The sequence below is a fragment of the Perca fluviatilis genome, chromosome 21 (genome assembly GCF_010015445.1).
Source record: "Perca fluviatilis chromosome 21, GENO_Pfluv_1.0, whole genome shotgun sequence".
NCBI classification, from domain to species: Eukaryota; Metazoa; Chordata; class Actinopteri; order Perciformes; family Percidae; genus Perca; species Perca fluviatilis.
Genome location: NC_053132.1, coordinates 3,601,730 through 3,619,086, shown reverse-complemented (window position 1 = coordinate 3,619,086; position 17,357 = coordinate 3,601,730). Strand labels below are relative to the sequence as shown.

General features: G+C 39.4%; 1 protein-coding gene across 1 annotated transcript in view; it reads right to left on the bottom strand.

The window, feature by feature from the left end:
• LOC120551583 (neoverrucotoxin subunit alpha-like) overlaps positions 1-17,357 on the bottom strand; it is a 34,101-nt gene that overhangs the window by 2,093 nt on the left and 14,651 nt on the right. The window contains exon 3 of the mRNA XM_039789069.1: positions 29-1,486. Coding sequence (XP_039645003.1) covers positions 29-1,486 — 1,458 coding nt within the window. The remainder of the gene's footprint in view (positions 1-28; positions 1,487-17,357) is intronic.

Below are 17,357 nucleotides of genomic sequence, written 5' to 3'. Positions count from 1 at the left end.
AATCAAAAAAGCATGGAAACAGACTTACACCAGATCAGTTGTCTTCTGTCTGTGATGTTCTCCACAGGAGGGAGGACAGGCTTTGAAAAATCTTCAGTGACCAGATTGCCGTTCTTGTAATGGTAGATGGTTGCTCCTGTGTGTTTCTTGTTAGCGATGGCTGCTATGACGAAACGGAATCGACTGTTGTTCTTCTGTGCTTTGGCAAAGTGATGGAAAGCTTTGGCTTTTTCTCTCATTTTGGTGAAAACCTCAGCTGAGTAGTACCATGGATCTTCATTGGTGCTTCCTAATTTTGGGAAGTCCAAGTATTCAGCCATCACATCAAGGTCTGTATCACCCCTTTCCACTGAAGTGAAAACAAAGCACAGAGCATCTTCTACACCTGCAGCAAGAACCTGTCTGTCCAGCTCTGCCTGATTTGGGACGATCTTTATTCCCTCCATGGTATCTACACAGGATCTGATGATGTTGATTTCTCTCTCTTTACGATCCAGCCACTTGGTTAGTTTTTCCTGACTGAATGGTGACTTCTCTCTGTCTTCAAAGAGTTGGTCTAGTGAGCTCTCATCTTCTTTTCCTTCACGGATGGAGGGAAGAGTCTTTGCCAAGGCCTGCTGGAGTTTAGATGCATAACTACCACACAATTTTTGGAAAGTGCTCAACTCTTCTCGAATCAAAGGAAACTGCCCCACCACTTTCTCTTCCAGAGAATCGTTGCATCTTATTTCTTTTTCCTTTAAATCGTCTAGAACATACTCTGCCTTACTCACTAGACGGTCCTTGATCTCTCTCATCAGCTCAGCACCTTCGGAGTGGAAATTCTTCAGCGGCATCAGCCAGATCTTCACTGGAACAGCCTTCTCTCCTTTTTCTCCCAGTAGATGTGGGAGTTGTTCGTAGGCCTTCACTGCATCTTCAAATGTTGCAGGGTTTCTATCAAGAATATAGTCTCCATAGAATGTGCAGGATAAATTCTTAGTCAGGGTTTTTTGTTCTTCAGTCAGCTGTACCTTAGTTTTCGCCTCAGCTTTAACGAGTAACAAATTTACCGCAGCTTCCATGCTGACCTGGATGTCCTGAACGCTGCTGGACTCGACCTTCTCACTGTCAAACACAAAGAAAGCATTTGCCCCATAAAGGATGCCTGTGACTACATGTGTTGCTGAGCTCTTCTTAATGACATCCATATGTTGGGGGTCCATGGTTAGTTGTTCAATCATTAACTGCTTGAAGTTGGTGGTAGTTTTGTACTGACACGTCACCCTGCTCTGATTGTAGAATTTCTTCTGATCATTCAGATACTTGGCAGATCCTCCAAATTCAATCAGTCCACCCAGGACACTGGCCTTCAGAGAAACTTCAACATCCAGCAGCTTGCACTTGGATTCAGTGGAGTCAGATGTCGAAATATGAGACTTACTGGTTCGCTGAGAGCTTTCACTTATCTTGCCTTGTAGAGTTTTATCATCCCACAATGTCAAACCTATAGAAATTAGAAAACATCAGTCATCTGATAAAGTAGCAAAATTATTTTGATGATGGCCGAGACCTATCAGAGGACAACATGTGCAATTACACTCTGTGACTGAACAGAGAACAATACTACCCTTTGTATGTTGGTTGAGGTGCTGATGTTTACGGTAAGCGTATTGTCTCCAACCTGGTCTCACAGAATTCCGTGAAATGAACACGGCCCCTTAACTCAAAATCTGCGACAGTTTCACGGAATCACCAAAAATTCCGTGACGGGCCCACGGATGCGATGCCTACACACAGATTCCCTGATCACAGCACGTTTCTCTCTGCCAGTCGGGCTGCAGCAGAGGAGCTGTATAGCTTTGCTTTTAAGACAGAACACGATATGAGCCAAGCTGGGCGCATGCAAAGCTGATTTCCCACAATGCAATGAAGGCATTCATATCAGAGAATCAGACAGCGATCAGCTGATCTTTAACTCCAGTATCACTTCAATGTACATAAATTTAATCAGTGGTTTTGTCGACAACAACAGCGCGTTGCTCTGTTTTGTTCTAGTAAGTTATACACCGTAATAACGTTTAAAAAAATCTGCTGAAGACTCCGGACGCTTGCTGCACGCTGCATGCTATAGCCGACATGATAATTTGTACAATAAATATACCAATAATGAAAACATTGTGTTTTATGCTTACGTTTGACTTATTTGCATTTGTTTTGACTTGATTTGTTGTGAAAAACAAAAAATAATCTACTTACTTATCTTGTTTTCCATGCATCTTTATTTAAAAACACAATTTTCTAATTTTATAGTTGATGAATGTTAATAGCAAAGACTAAAGGGAAAAAAATGAGCATATGTATGTGTGGGACTTAGTTTGATTTAACATCACAATGAATTATTAGTGGTTTTAAATTATGGTGACCACGACGTCCCGGTTTGACCGGGACAGTCCCAATTTTCAATTGTTTGTTCCGAGGTCCCGACAAAAGCCTGGTCGGGCCTAAAATGTCCCGGTTTAGCTACACCAGGAGCCGGAGTCAGCCGATTTCGCCAGGTCTTCAGCCCCTAATGTAACTTTGTCCAGTTTATTTTTCCGAGGCGAATAGAACGGGTAGCTACGATGCGGGGGTCCGACCATGCTGTATTTGTTGCTATCCATCACCCTCACCTAGCAACCCGTCTCTATGTGAGGAAAGCATACTGTCTATGGAGCAAATCCGGGTGAAGTTTGTCGAGGGAATCGTAGCCAAATCAGTGTAATACATTGATGCCATCAACACGTTGTTTAGGAGCGCAATACTACTGATTTAGTTTGGGGTTCCTGTGACGTGACTTTTCCAGTCTAGGGTTCAGACTCAGACACACGGAGCTCTGAAGCAAACCTGCTTGTGTCCACTCTTTCTGTAAAATGCAGCGCAGCTTCAGGTTTATGGACGCGCTCAGCTGTGATCATGCTGCGGTAGATGTGTTGCGTTTGTGCTCCGTGCATTTCTGTAGTTTCCGTTTTCCAGCGTTCAGTTTCTTCTCCAGCTAAACTATTTGCCTCATTCAGAGACCAGAGACCCAAACGGGGCTCTGTGTCTGTCAGAAGGTCTGAGATATAATAATAATATAATAAGTGACTTTATTCTTGTAATAGCCTACTAACCTAACTTTATTTTTCTCAAAATGTCACGACTCATCGTAGACATTAATGAAGTTGGAAGTTAGCCTTATGCTAGCGTTAGCTTTTTCGTTAGCACTCCATGTACCTAAATGCTAGTGATCTTGCCATAGTCATATGGTCCAGGTGTTTTTTATTATTTTCACAATAATATTGGAGAGAAAGTGATAGTGCTCCTTTTGTACTATAATTTTATTGAATGAAATATTAGGCTTCGCTCCTCTGAGATGGGGGGGGTTTGTGTTACGTTATACACAAAGCTAGTTTATAGTTAGCCTGTATGCTAGTGGACATTAGAAAGGTGAACACTGCTCAGAGACTTATTAGGCAACATGGACACTCACTACATGGGCATTTTTTAGAGGCCCATTAACGATATAGAAGGTAAATATAAACTGGAATATTTCCGTAAGGGCTTTTTACATATTGACAAACATTGATAATAACATGGGCCTGTTAAAGGTGAAAATAAGACAAGATATGACCTGTTAGTTTAGTGTGAAACCGCTCAGTGAACTACATCTCCCGTCTCACACAATCTACCTCACCTAGCTTGATGCTCGGCTTGCTCGCTATCTAGCTAGCTTAGCTCTGTTCCACAACACGTGTGACGTTATCTTAGCTGCTGTGTTTATCCAGTCAAGTGTTTTCAGCAGAGAAGCAAAATAACAAGCAAGATCCTCTGCTCATTAGAGTAACGTTCAGGGCCGGATTGGGACTCGTTTTCAGCCCTGGATTTTCAAGCCTTAGACCGGCCCACTTTACTTCACGAATGACTATATTAAAAAAATGTAATCAAAACCTTAGTATATAAGTCTGCAATAGCGCCCTGTTCGCTACATCCTTGTAGTTCGGTGTATTTTGTAAAATATCACTATTTCCAAGTGTTGCTTCACAATGTAGATTTATTAGAAAAGTTTACATCTTAACAACAACCCAATGATGTTGAACAATATCAGAATCTGTTTCTGTGCAAATAAGTAATCACAGATTAAATAAAGAACAAGATACATTGTATTGCACTTTCTAATGACATCTATTTTTTCCTTTGAATATTTCATACAACTTTCATAATGGGTCACAAGTAATATTTGGGCATAAAAAGTGATTATATTGTAGCTAATCTGATCATGTTTGCTTGTTCACACACTATGATACAGTGTGTGAAACAGCTAACAGTAGATGTGCCATCCACACTGACAGCAGCTATCCCTAATGCACACTACTGGCTCTGCTTCTGACACTAAATCACATTTTATAAATTGTCATAATTCTCAGCACAAATCTCTCCTTTTTACAAAGCTTTCTGATCAAGTCAAGTCAGTGTCATTATGGTAGTGCCGAATCATCTGGCATCATTAATTATCCCAGGGCATTTTCATATAGAGCAGGTCAACGCCACACTCTTATTAATTCTTATAATACTCAGTCAATGAGCAACCCTACCTGCCCAAACTGGACTTCTGGGCTCATATAGCTGCTGCTTGGTAACCTTACTGGCAGTAAACTGGACTAGTAGCTGCTGCGGAGCTACAAGAACCAGTTTGATTCATAAACATAAACGCTGGTTTGCAGGCACTTCTCCTAACTAACTTAGCTTACCCATCTCAGCATCTTCATTTGGCGTTTTGCTAAAAATAGAAAAAGTTCATTTCACTTTCTAGAGCTCTACTTTTTTAAATTGATGCTTTTTCAGTGCCGTTTTGCGCTTTCTACTACCCGTTTAAAACAGCTTCTTTTTGCTCGCGGTGGCATCCTCCAACAAGCACCAGTGACTTGTGTACGCTGACGTATTTATTTGGGGCAGCGCCCCAAATTTCTCTGGCCAAGCCGCTATCACTATAGAGAGCCGAAGTCCCGCCCCTTCTGGTGGACCTCATGGGACCTTAAGGTAGTGAACGGGGAGAGGCAAATTATTTTTTGATCCCGTTTGAATTGAGCCATGGATTACAAATATGATGGTCGTCAATTTAAAAGATAATTTTTCAACCGAAGAAAGTCTCAGTTAGCCGTAGGTTTGTCGTAGTACCACGTAGTTTTGTGTAAAACAGCTCAGTGAACTACATCTCCCGTTTCACACAATCTACATCACCTAGCTTGATGCTTGGTTTGCTTGCTAGCTAGCTAGCTTAGCTCTGTTAAACAACACATGTAACGTTATCTTAACTGCTGTGTTTTATCCAGTCAAGTGTTTTCAGCAGAGAAGCAAAAGAACAAGCGAGATCCTCTGCTCATTAGAGTAACGTTACATCCCCGGTACCATACACACAGACATCGTAGCTTCAGAGAGACGCCATCCATGAAGTTTGTAGTCTTTCTAATTACGTATTTTCACAGTATTATACTTCAACAGTTTAACAATAAACGGAGACTTTCTTCGGTTGAAAAATAATGTTTTAAATTGACGAACATCATATTTGTAATCCATGGCTCAATTCAAACTGGATCAAAAAATAATTATTATCTCTCCATTGACCCTCGTTCATATTTTTTCGAAAGATAGGTCCCATGGACCGGAAGTAGAAGGGCGTGACTTCGGCTCTCTATGGAACCGGCAGGAATCAAGCGCGTCTACCCTGGAGTTCTTGTTCTGCGTTCATGCCACCTCGGAATAACAGCACCGCCCCCGTGGTTACGTTGTTTTTCCGACTGGTAGCGTTCACATGGTCGGGATGCGTGTTCTTCTTCTGTTATATTGGCGTTTTGCATAACAACTTTTTGCATTACTGCCACCAACGGTTGGCCGTAGCCGAGAGCATCAGGTGTGTGAAAACATGGAGGCCACAATAACAAAAGATTTTCTGCTGTTTTCTTATGCGAGCATCCAAACAGCACATCGCCAGGTGTTTGTTTGTGTTATCTGCAGGACAACCACCGGGAAAGGACACGGAAAATGTGTTTTCTTTTTTTATACGTGGGCCTATTTATGAATAATTTGAAACATATTATGTCTGTGTATGTTTCTTGGAAGAGGCATTTGTCCACAATAAACAGTTTATTGTCATTAAAATATGTTCAGTGAACCAAAGTCGCCTCCATCAAACATCAGTTGTCAACAATGCGTCACAACGGAAAACTCGGGTATCAAAACCAGCCCGAGTTTCCGACCTCTGATTCCCACAGGAGCGATGCGGCGAATGGTGACGTTTTCACTTGGAAAAACGTTTTTTCCGAGGTCCACCGAACGCAGGGTTAGTCGAGGCCGCCACTTATCAGCCAATCAAAAAAGGAAAGGGGCTACACAATAGCCAATCAGAAAATAGCTCTATTGTATCTGGGTGAGATTTATAGCATAGAGGAGCGTACAAACACACTTAACGTTAAGCTCATTCAGAGACCAGGGGCCTGTTTCACAAAACCAAGATAAGGGATTAAGCCGGGATTTCCCAGTTATCCTGGATGAATTAAGCCTTGATTCGGTTTCACGAAAGCGGAGGCACATAAATCACCATGGAGATTTATTTTGTACAGCTAGCCTGCTCCCGACCAGGCTAGCAGCCAGGATTTATTTAATCCTGGAGCCTTTTCTGATCACCCAGCAGTGGTTTTACCCTATTGTCATTATCAGCCTGGATTAAAATACAACAGGTGCATTTTGCTGTTTATTTTAAGTACTGTTATTATTTCAAGTTGTGACCATTATTTTTTTATTAATAATTATGTGACAGTCATTGTTACTGTTATATTGCTGTATGAAGACTGCTGTTCATATTGTTGTTAGAAGTTTGATGAATATATTATGGCAGCTGTTGAGATAATTAGAAAAGGCTGATAACATTTCAAATGTGTTTTAAATGAAGTCTGTTACTAAGGGCAACACATACAATGCTGTACATTTCTATAGTTGACCAATGCACCTTGAAATATTTTAGTTGATTAATTTTTTTTTAATTCTTTAATAATAAGGATCATGTTTGTTCCACTTCCATGTACATTGTATTTTGCATTTTTAGCACACAATTTATGTTGTCCAGTAAACTGGGAATATAATTTGGGAGGATTGTACAATTTTAAGAACATATCCTAATTGTACAATCCTCCCAAATGATAGTCTTAGTTCACTGGACCAGTAACTATCTAGTGATGTAGGCTACTGTACATTCATGTAACAACAGGGAGAGGACACCTCAATGGTTTTTGACCTTATATTTGGGGGGAAATAACTGATGAATATCACTCTGTTCCATTAATGTAAGTGTGCATGGAATTTATCACTTAATTATCTTCATAGTTTCTAGATTTTAGAGTCCAATTTCTTCAGTGTCTTTATTTTCTATGTCCATATATACAGGGAGCAAGGCATATAATATTTAGAGAAGGAAACTCTGCCTCTATAAAAAATAAAAGAAATGAAACGTGAGAAAAAGCGTGGCAGATAATAGTGGACCAACTGAATGATAGTCTAAAAATATACATTTATGAAATACTGCTTTTAACTGAAACCATTCAATGAGTCACTGTCATTTTGCAAAACGAACAGTTGTACACTTTGCATTAAAAGCGAGCAGTGGAAGTTAATATGACTTAGGAAACTTATATTTTAGCCCATAGAGAGAGGGAGGAACAGAGTGAAAGAGATATTTACGCATCATATTCTAGCGTTGTAGAAAATTGATCTTCATTGTAAATTTCCTGAGTAACATTATCTTCTGCTTACTTTTAAGGCAAAGAGTACAACTGTTAATTTGTGAAAATGATTAGTAGCCTAAACCTTGAATGGAATGATTATGCGACTTCCATTCAGAGCCGTGGTCAGTTAATGTATATGTTTAGGCTACAATTACGCATTCAGTCGGTCCGTGATCATCTGCCTCTCTTTCTCTCGCTGTTTCATTACAGCGGCCGTGTTTCTTTTCTTTTTAAACAAATAATGTGTTTCCTGTCGTCATACTTCCACAAGAAGCTTCTGCTCACTCTGTATAAAGTATGCACAATGCGTATTCTCCATTTTGGCATCAGTAAATCTGTGATCGACCTTGCGGTCTTTTGAGGAAAGCCGTGGACGCGCATCTATCTGAATTACTTCAGCCTGGCTCGACCTAGTCGTCCTCCTCAGCCTGTTTTGGCCTTCGTGAGAAGCGCACAAGCCAGGATGCACAGATTAGACTAGGTCAAGCCTCCTGTTTATCAGTTATCCTGGATTTATATATTCTGCTTTTGTGAAACAGACCCCAGAACAAGCGGGGCTCTGTGTCCGTCAGAAGGTCTGAGATCTACCGTCTCAGCAGAGCAATCACGTAATGCACAGCAGACTATGGTGCAGGTAGATTATTTTCTGAAATATATTGATTATTATAACTTTATCTTTCTCAAAATATCACGACTCCTCCAAAACACATATATTCTATTTTATAGTTTAATGCTCAAAATTTGAAGATAGTTGTGGAAACTTTCCCGGCTGGTCAACATTACAGAAGTTAGCTAGCCATGGCACAAAAGCGCATTTTGGATTTCTTTATAGATCAACCACAAGCTAAAAGAGTAAAGACCGGAGGCAGAAAAGTGAATGAAGTAGCGACCTACTAGCAACAGACGACGAGGGAGCTAACCTTGTAAACCAAGCTAGCAGCACCCATAGACAGAGGGAACATCAACATCAACTCAGTGCTGCCAGCCTCGGGCTCACACTTTTCCTGCTAGACGTTTTGGAGATGAGGATTTCTTTTTGGTGTTATGACTGTTATAATAATGCTGGTTTATTATTATTCTGCTGCCGCCGTGCAGTAAATTGGCATGATTTATCAAATGTTCAGTAATAGTTCAACTGGAAGTTTATAAAAATTATTGAAGATAATTGTGTGTTTTTACACCTGTGTAAAGCCTACTTAGCCTAGGTATTTTTAATGATCCTACCGTAATGTTATAAAATTATTAGGCCCACACGCATTAAGAATTTCTGATACAACAGGCCCAATATCTTTATGCCTTCAATTTGCTATTGCTGTTCCTACAAAAACTTAAGGCTGCATTTCTCTATTTCAGTGTTTGTGTCAGGACTGACATGCTTCACTTTGATTTGATTTAATATGATTCAGTGATGTGTTACACAAAACACAAGGGTAACCCCTTGTGTTTTGTGGCTCAGTGTTTGAGCTTGTAGTATATGGAGCTAAATCAGGGCCAAATGTTTTGTTCATTTGAAAAATATATATATATATAGTTGAAAAAATAAAGCTTGAAATTGAAAATTTAAGTTTTGGTCAAAACTTGGTAAAAATAAAACCATGTATTCAAACTTAAAATAAGTGTACCAATTTTTTTTTCAGTTTGAATAAAATATAGATTCAATTCTGGATTTATTTTGAATAAATTATAAATTTTAATTTTTCACTTTTATATTTGTTTTGAGTTCCACATTTCATGTTTTCAGATTCAAAACTTATTTTTTTGACGCCTTCAAATCTTTTTTTTTCGGTTTCAAATCTTTTTTTTTTTCGGTTTCAGACTTTAGGCCCTGATTTTGCGTGCGGGAGGGGCGTGGCTTCAACTCAGAGGGGTGTGGCATTGATGGTGACAGCCTTACAAAGAAGGCAGAAGACTGTCATGTTGCCTTCAGGAAATGGTGTTACTGTGAGAACTATGACTGAATGCTTTCTATCCACTATATACATGTGATTTTTACTTAACAAACTGATGCCAGTGACAAAGATCCATTTAAGAAATTGTTTTGGACAACACATGGTATCAATTACACTATAAGAGCAATAAACTGTGCCAGATTGTGCAGTTCGGCAGGAACAATGACTTCTCCCCCTTCCATGTATGACTTTGAATGTAGCACCACAGTATTCACTCTGCAGTCACCATAGCGTCCGCTCCGCCAAGGCAACATGCTGGCGCAGCCCACAGGTAAGACATGTGAAAGATATTAGCCTTTTTGAATAGATACTTTGGGACATTATCCCGCGAGTGGCATTTTTTTGTCATTAACACATAAAGAGATGCTGATGCATGCTTTTATCACCAGTCGCATTGATTATTGTAATGCCCTGCTTTCTGGTCTCCCCAAAAGAGTATCTCTCCACTTCAACTGTTACAGAACTCAGCGCTGCGTGTGCTGACGAGGACCAGAAGGAGGGGCACATATTACACCGGTTTTAAGATCACTGCATTGGCTCCCTGTGTGTTTCAGGATCGATTTTAAGGTGCTTTTGTTAGTTTTTCAATGTCTTAAGGGTGTTGGGCCTTCTTATCTAGTTGAACTGCTTTTACCATATGAGCCTTCACGAACCCTGAGGTCCTCTGGTACTGGCCTTTTGACTATTCCCAAGGTCAGGACACACTCACAGAAGCGTCGTTTCAGTACTACGGCCCTCGTCTGTGGAACAGTCTGCAGTCTGCAGATTTTTAAGAGCAGGCTCAAGACCCACCTGTTTAATTCAGCTTTTCTGTGCCCAGCGACATGTTAGCTTTATTGTGTGTATGAGACAGTGTCTGTGGATGTTGTCGGTGTGTGTGTGTCTGTAGGTGTCTGGGGATGTATTTTATGTGATGGGGGGACTATTGTTTTTTTATTGTAAAGCACTTTGTGCTACATGTTATGTATGAAAAGTGCTCTATAAATAAAGTTTTGATTGATTGATTGATTAAAGGGAAAATACGTGGACAGCTGGACATGAAGCATCGCTAGCACAAAGGTTAGCATTAACTAACGTTAGCTTCACACTAGCTGTTGTTTTTACACTAATTTTAGTGTCCAGCTCAAGTTTTTTTACTTTAACGTGTAGTGGTCTTTGTTAACCTCTGTTTGTCAGAATGACCATAACTCGTCAGTGGCTGCCTGCAGCCGTACAGCCTTATACATGTAAAACATTATAGATAACTAACATTGCTAGTGTAACCTTTTGATGGTTAGTTTAAACAACATAACTTGTCCTGGTCCGCTTTGTTAATCAATCAATCAAAGCTTTTATTACAGACACACACGGTCCAGAAACAGACAGTAAGACATACAAATACAAAAAGACGAGTTAGTGTATTCTGATACTTAAGTTAGGCTGTGGTAGAAGCCTTCAAAGTTTGCCCACTTGGCATATTTTGTAAGGCATAACTGTCATGCTGTTACATGTAACGTTATAGTGTAAAATGTAATTTATCAGGCCAGAGCATTAATGTAAAGTTTTATTTGTCTACTCTATAAAAAGAGACTGCAGCCACTGTTGAGTTATGGTCATTCTGACAAACAGAGGTTAACAAAGACCACTACCCGTTAAAGTAAAAAAAAAGCCTGGTGCGCGGTCTCCTCCTCATTATTACCATGTAACAACATTCACTTCTAACATTTAACTTAACATTACTACCAAGATAACATTACGTGTATTTGTATGTGATATAGTACTTTCCCCTTGGTAATGTAGCCTATGATATTCCATGAACACAATTCTAAAATGCACGAGACATAAAGGCTGCTAAGTCAAACTTGCCGAGAACCTAGACACACGTTTGATTACAGACTCATGCATTAGGCACGGTTACGGTCTCGTTCAGTAGCCTGGTCGCGGTCTCCTCATGATGGCCTACCTACCATGTAACACACATTTAACTTTAACATAACTACCAAGATAAAATAGGGTGTATTTAAATGTGATATCTATTGATAATGTGGCCTATGAATTTCTATGTACACAATCATCTAAGATGCACGATTAAAAAAAGGCTTCTGGGATAGGTAGATAACTCAAGCTTGCGGAACCTAGACACCTGTTTGAATATAGACTCATGCAGTACCCTTGGTTTACCGGTCCTTACGGTCTTGTTCAGTAGCCTGGTCGCGGGTGTCCTCGTGACGAGCCTACCTATCATGTATCAACATCAAACTTAACATAACTACCAAGATAACATGTATTTGTATGTGATGTACTTCCCCATCGATAATGTGTGAATTGCCATGAACACAATCATCTAAGATGCATCAAAAAGAAGATTTGGTAATAACTCAAACTTGCTGAGAACCAAGACACCGCTGGATTACATTAGACTTCAGCTGCCGGTTCACGGTACATTCAGCCCCGGTCTTGTTTAGTAGCCTGCTGCGTTGTCTAGGTAGCCCATTTCATGATTGATTCTACCACCACTCCAGTGGAGGCAAATTAGCTAGATTACTACACACACAGTAGCAGAAGAATACCAGCTACACAACGGCCGAATGCAAGGATAAAAACAATAACAGGAGTGAGTCGGTTCATTGACGGTATGGCACTTCGATTCTCCCGGTTCAGTCGGGTTAATTAACCGGCTCTTCGGTCAGTTCGTCAACACTAGCTCTGAGTAGTGACTACTTCATGAGCTTCTTTAATGATAATATTATAACCATTAGAGATAAAATTCATCACCTTTTGCCCTCAACTCCTAACGGTTCACCTTTAAACGCAGGGACTGCTAGAAAGATGAGAAGACCTGAAAACATATACTTAGACTGCTTTTATCCTATAGACCTTCAAAATTAATGTTAAAGATCTCTTCGGATAAGCTCATCTACCGGGTCTGTTAGACCCCAACCCATACGAGGCTACTCAAAGAAGCGTTACCCATGGTTTACACTTCATTACTAGATATGATCAATATGTCTTTATTAACAGGTTATGTACCACAGTCATTTTAAAGTAGCTGTGATAAAACCTCTTCAAAAAAAAAACACCCTCGATCCTGATGTCTTACCAAACTATAGACCTATATCTTAATCTCCCCTTTCTCTCAAGATCCTTGAGAAGGTTGTTGCTAATCACTTATGTGACTTTCTACATAGCAACAGTTTATTTGAGGACTTTCAGTCAGGATTTAGAAAGCATCATAGCACAGAGACAGCACTGGTGAAAATGACTAATGACCTTTTAACTGCTGCAGACAAAGGGACTGTCACGATACTTATCTTACTAGATCTTAGCGCTGCATTCAACACTATTGACCATACCATCCGGATACAGAGACTGGAAACTTAGTTGGCATGTAAGCTGGTTTAAGCCCTATTTATCTGATTAATCTCAATGTGTTAATGTTAACGGAGAAGATTCCTCCAGACACGCTAAAAAAGTTAGCCATGGCGTTCCACAAGGGCTCAGTGCTTGACCAATTCTATTCACCTTATTTATGGCTTCCTCTAGTCAATATTATTAGGAAACACTCAATTAACTCCTATGTGTGTGTATGTGTGTGTGTGTGTTTTAAATTCAAATCACAGTGAGAGACAAGATAATTAATGTTAGCGAGTAGGCTAGCCTTTAGAGTGCCTGTTTCTTTGTTCCCTTCGAGCCCATGTTAGCTTATCTACTTTAACAGAGAGAGTTTGTGCATGCATGCAGTCGGCCATTAAGCCTGTCCCGCCTTCATGACAACAATCACCTTAAACCCGAGAGCCAGGAGAGGAGGAAGAAAGAGTTTGAAGACTGCACACACAATCAAGACACCAAAACTATGTTTTCTGCTCTGCTAACTTCACTAAAACTAATTTGGACCAGGAGTCGGCTTCATAGGCAAGGCAGCATTATTTGTACAGAACATTTTTAGCAACAAGGCAACTGAATGTGCTTTTATATTTAAACATCAAGGAGCAGTTAAAACAGCAAATATAGAATAAGAGATGTATAAAATACAAGAATAACAGTTACAGTGCAGTATAAGAAAATGGGGCAACCCTAGTCCAGGATATTGTAAAACTTCCACAGATAATTTTGGGTTAAAATTCTGCAACAGTAATTAAAATTACATTTTTCATTTTCAATCGCGAGGATAATATACCAACAATTTATCCTACATCCTTAATATATTTAACTAATAAATGGTCACAACTATTGTACATTGTAGAATTGCCAAAGCAAGAAATCTTAGCCTTCCATCACTCAAGACCAAAACGAATCGATTAGTCGACTAATTCCACTAAGAGGTGGCAGCCCTACTGTAAATATACAGAAATTACGTCAAAATGAAGCTAACTATCCGTGATTTGTAGCTAGCCAACACATAGCTAGGGATTGAAGGGACAGTCATAGCTAATCGAAACCCCTTAATCTTCACAAAAATTCATTAACTTGAAATGGGACACCGTTTAGCTTTACAAGACCTTTGAGAGATATGTTGTATGAGTGGCGTGACAAAAAATTCAAACTGTAAATATAGCTAGTTATACTGACAATCAGCCAAGATTAACTGGAACTGTTGTAAGAGATTGCTGGTGCACATAAGCTCGCTGGACCGCCGCTTATCACTCTCACACACGGGCCATTTAGCTAGCATGAAGAGGGGAGCTGCAGGCCGGGGTCTGTGGAGGAAAGGCAGGCCGTTGCAGTGAGGCAACAACACAGGCAGCACCGGCAGCTGAACTCCGACACACACAGTCTTACCAAATTTGCAATAAGCCATCAATTTTAGTTAAAACATCCCATATTTGAGCTTTATATAGTTGATCTTCTTGCTAAAAAAAAAAAAGTCTCAGCAGTGAAATTTAATAAAGCACAGTCCCGACAAATGTATAACTTTGCAATGAGACCTGCTGTCGAAGTCTCCCCCATGTGTTTCTATGTAGTTTTTTCAAACCAATCAGCGTGTAGCTCATTCTGAATATTCATGAGCATACCATATTTGGAAGAAAAGCTCTTGTTCCAAATAGAGCCATATTCCATGAGGGTAATACATGTAACGCTGCTATTTATTCAGAATAACAAATTATGAGTAACTGTATTCCGTTACAGTTACAATTTAAATAGTTAGTTATTTAGAATACAGTTACATTGTTAAAATCAGTGGATTACATGACGATACTTTTCTGTTTCCACTTCCACTCACAGGAGTTTATTCACTCTGAATAAATTAAGGCAACTTAATGCATTTTCCAGAAGACCATATGAAATAGAAAAAAATTGCTATTTTCATGGATCAGTCACAATGGAGTCGAACGGGGAACGACAGAGCCAGGGCAGCGCAATAAGTTTCTTATCTTAGAAATTCAAACCGCATTTCACATTAAAGAACGAACAGGGAGAATGAAATACAGCTAACTGTTCCGCAGCCTCTGCTTGACAGCAACCAGCCTCCTTTCAGCGTCCAAATTACTCCACCTCCAACCTGAAGAAGCATCTTAAAGTAAGTTATTTTTTAATTAGCCAAGGGTGGTCGCCTGCTGTAGTTTTACTGGTCACCTTGCTATTTTAACATTGACGGCGCAACTTTACATTCTCCTAGGTGCTGATTTACTAGCTCCAGAGCCGTTAAAAGACGACTAGCCTCGTTTGACATGCTAACTAACGTTAGCTAAAATTTGCTTGTGGTAGCTTACCCCGCGGGTAACACTTTACTTGACAGTACCGACATAACCATGACATGACAATGTCATAACTATGACATGACACTGTCATGAATGTGTCATAAACCTTATAAACAAGTCATAAACGTTTATGACTTCTGTCATTAAGTGTCATTCGGTTTTTGTCATGACAAGTTGACATTGTTGGGCTTGTCTTGATTATGACAACTTGACATTAATCAAAGAGGTATTACAAAGTTGTCTTGGTCATGACAACTTGACATTAAATTTGTCTGGATTATGACACTTTGACATTAATCAAAGTGTCATTACCAGAAGTTGTCTTGGTCATGACAAGTTGACATTAAATTAGTTTGGGATGTCTTTGCCATGACAACTTGACATGAACAGAAATTCACCTCTTTTGTATTTATGACATTTTGACCTAATGATTATTATAATTAGATGTGCAAGATTAGAGACCAATTCTAGCACTTTTTCAGATAGATGTCTGACAAGAAATTTCACAAAACTGGGTGTCATGATACTGTTATGACAGTGTAACTAATAAATATTTTGACCTCAAGTAGTGGTACCATTGTATTTGTCATTAAGATATCATTGAGAGGACTTGCGTGTCATGACAACATTATGACAGTGTAACTAATACATATTTTGACCTCAAGTAAAGTGGTACCAATAGTATTTGTCATTAAGATATCATACATAAGACTTGCTGTCAGACAACATTATGACAGTGTAAAGAAAACATTCTTTGACCCTCAAGTAAAGTGGTAACACTTTTATTTGTCATTAAGATATCATAGATAAGACTTTTGCTGTCATTACCATATTATGACAGTGTACCAAATAAATGTTTTGACCTCAAGTAAAGTGGTACCAATTGTATTTGTCATTAAGATATCATGGATAAGACTTGTTGTCATGACAGCATTATGACAGTGTAACGAAAACATTCTTGACCTCAGTAAAGTGGTAACATTTGTGTTTGTCATTAAGATATCATAGATAAGACTTGTCATTACAACATTATGACAGTGTAACAAATACATTCTTTGACCTCAAGTAGCGGTATTAATATACACAGAAATATGGCATACATATAGATAAACTAACGAAAAATAAAGTGTGCACAACAAAGAAACCCTTTTCACTTCTATGAGCTCAATTGTTCTTTGATGACAAGAGTTCAGAGATGTTCAACATTAAATCCATATGAGTTTGGTTTCCGTTTGTCCTTCCACCATGAAGAATGAATATGGAAGTCCCTACGTTCAGAGTCTCGATCCTGAACTGGGAATCTCTAAACCCTGGAAGTCTCTGGGAGGTGAAGAATCAATGTGATTCAATATCCTCTGTGGACTGGACCTCCCCTGCGAAGCCTTTTCACCTCCTCCACCTGTAGATGAGGCCAAAAAATTTCTCTCAATTACTATTCAGTAATAAAATCAATTGCTTAGGCTACAATGGAAAAAAATGGGGGTCATATTTCAGTTAACCCTCATTGAAATATCTAAACCTCTATTCAGTTTGTACAACCGTTCTTAAATTTCTTCTCTCTTAGGTATCAAACGTATATAAATCCCTTTCATGTACCAAAAGCACATTTATATTAATAGGCAACACCTAATACAAACAATGCATTTCTAATTCAAGTTGTATGGAACCTTAGTAACATTAACACTATCCTAAATATTGGAGCAGGGACTTTGCCAACAGATTTGAACATCGACAACTTCTCAGTCCTTTCCTCCCTTTCTGCTGCAGCCCAAACTGTCTCCTAAGCCCCCTCCCACACAACGGAGGTTGACAGAACTGCCGGCCGGCATGTCAGACAGACAACATCTTCAATAACTAAAACACTAACACAACGTTAACTTTACTCACCAACAGTAAAACGATGCTAACTAGCAGGCTACCGTACAGCATCATATCGACCGACCACTGTGCTAACG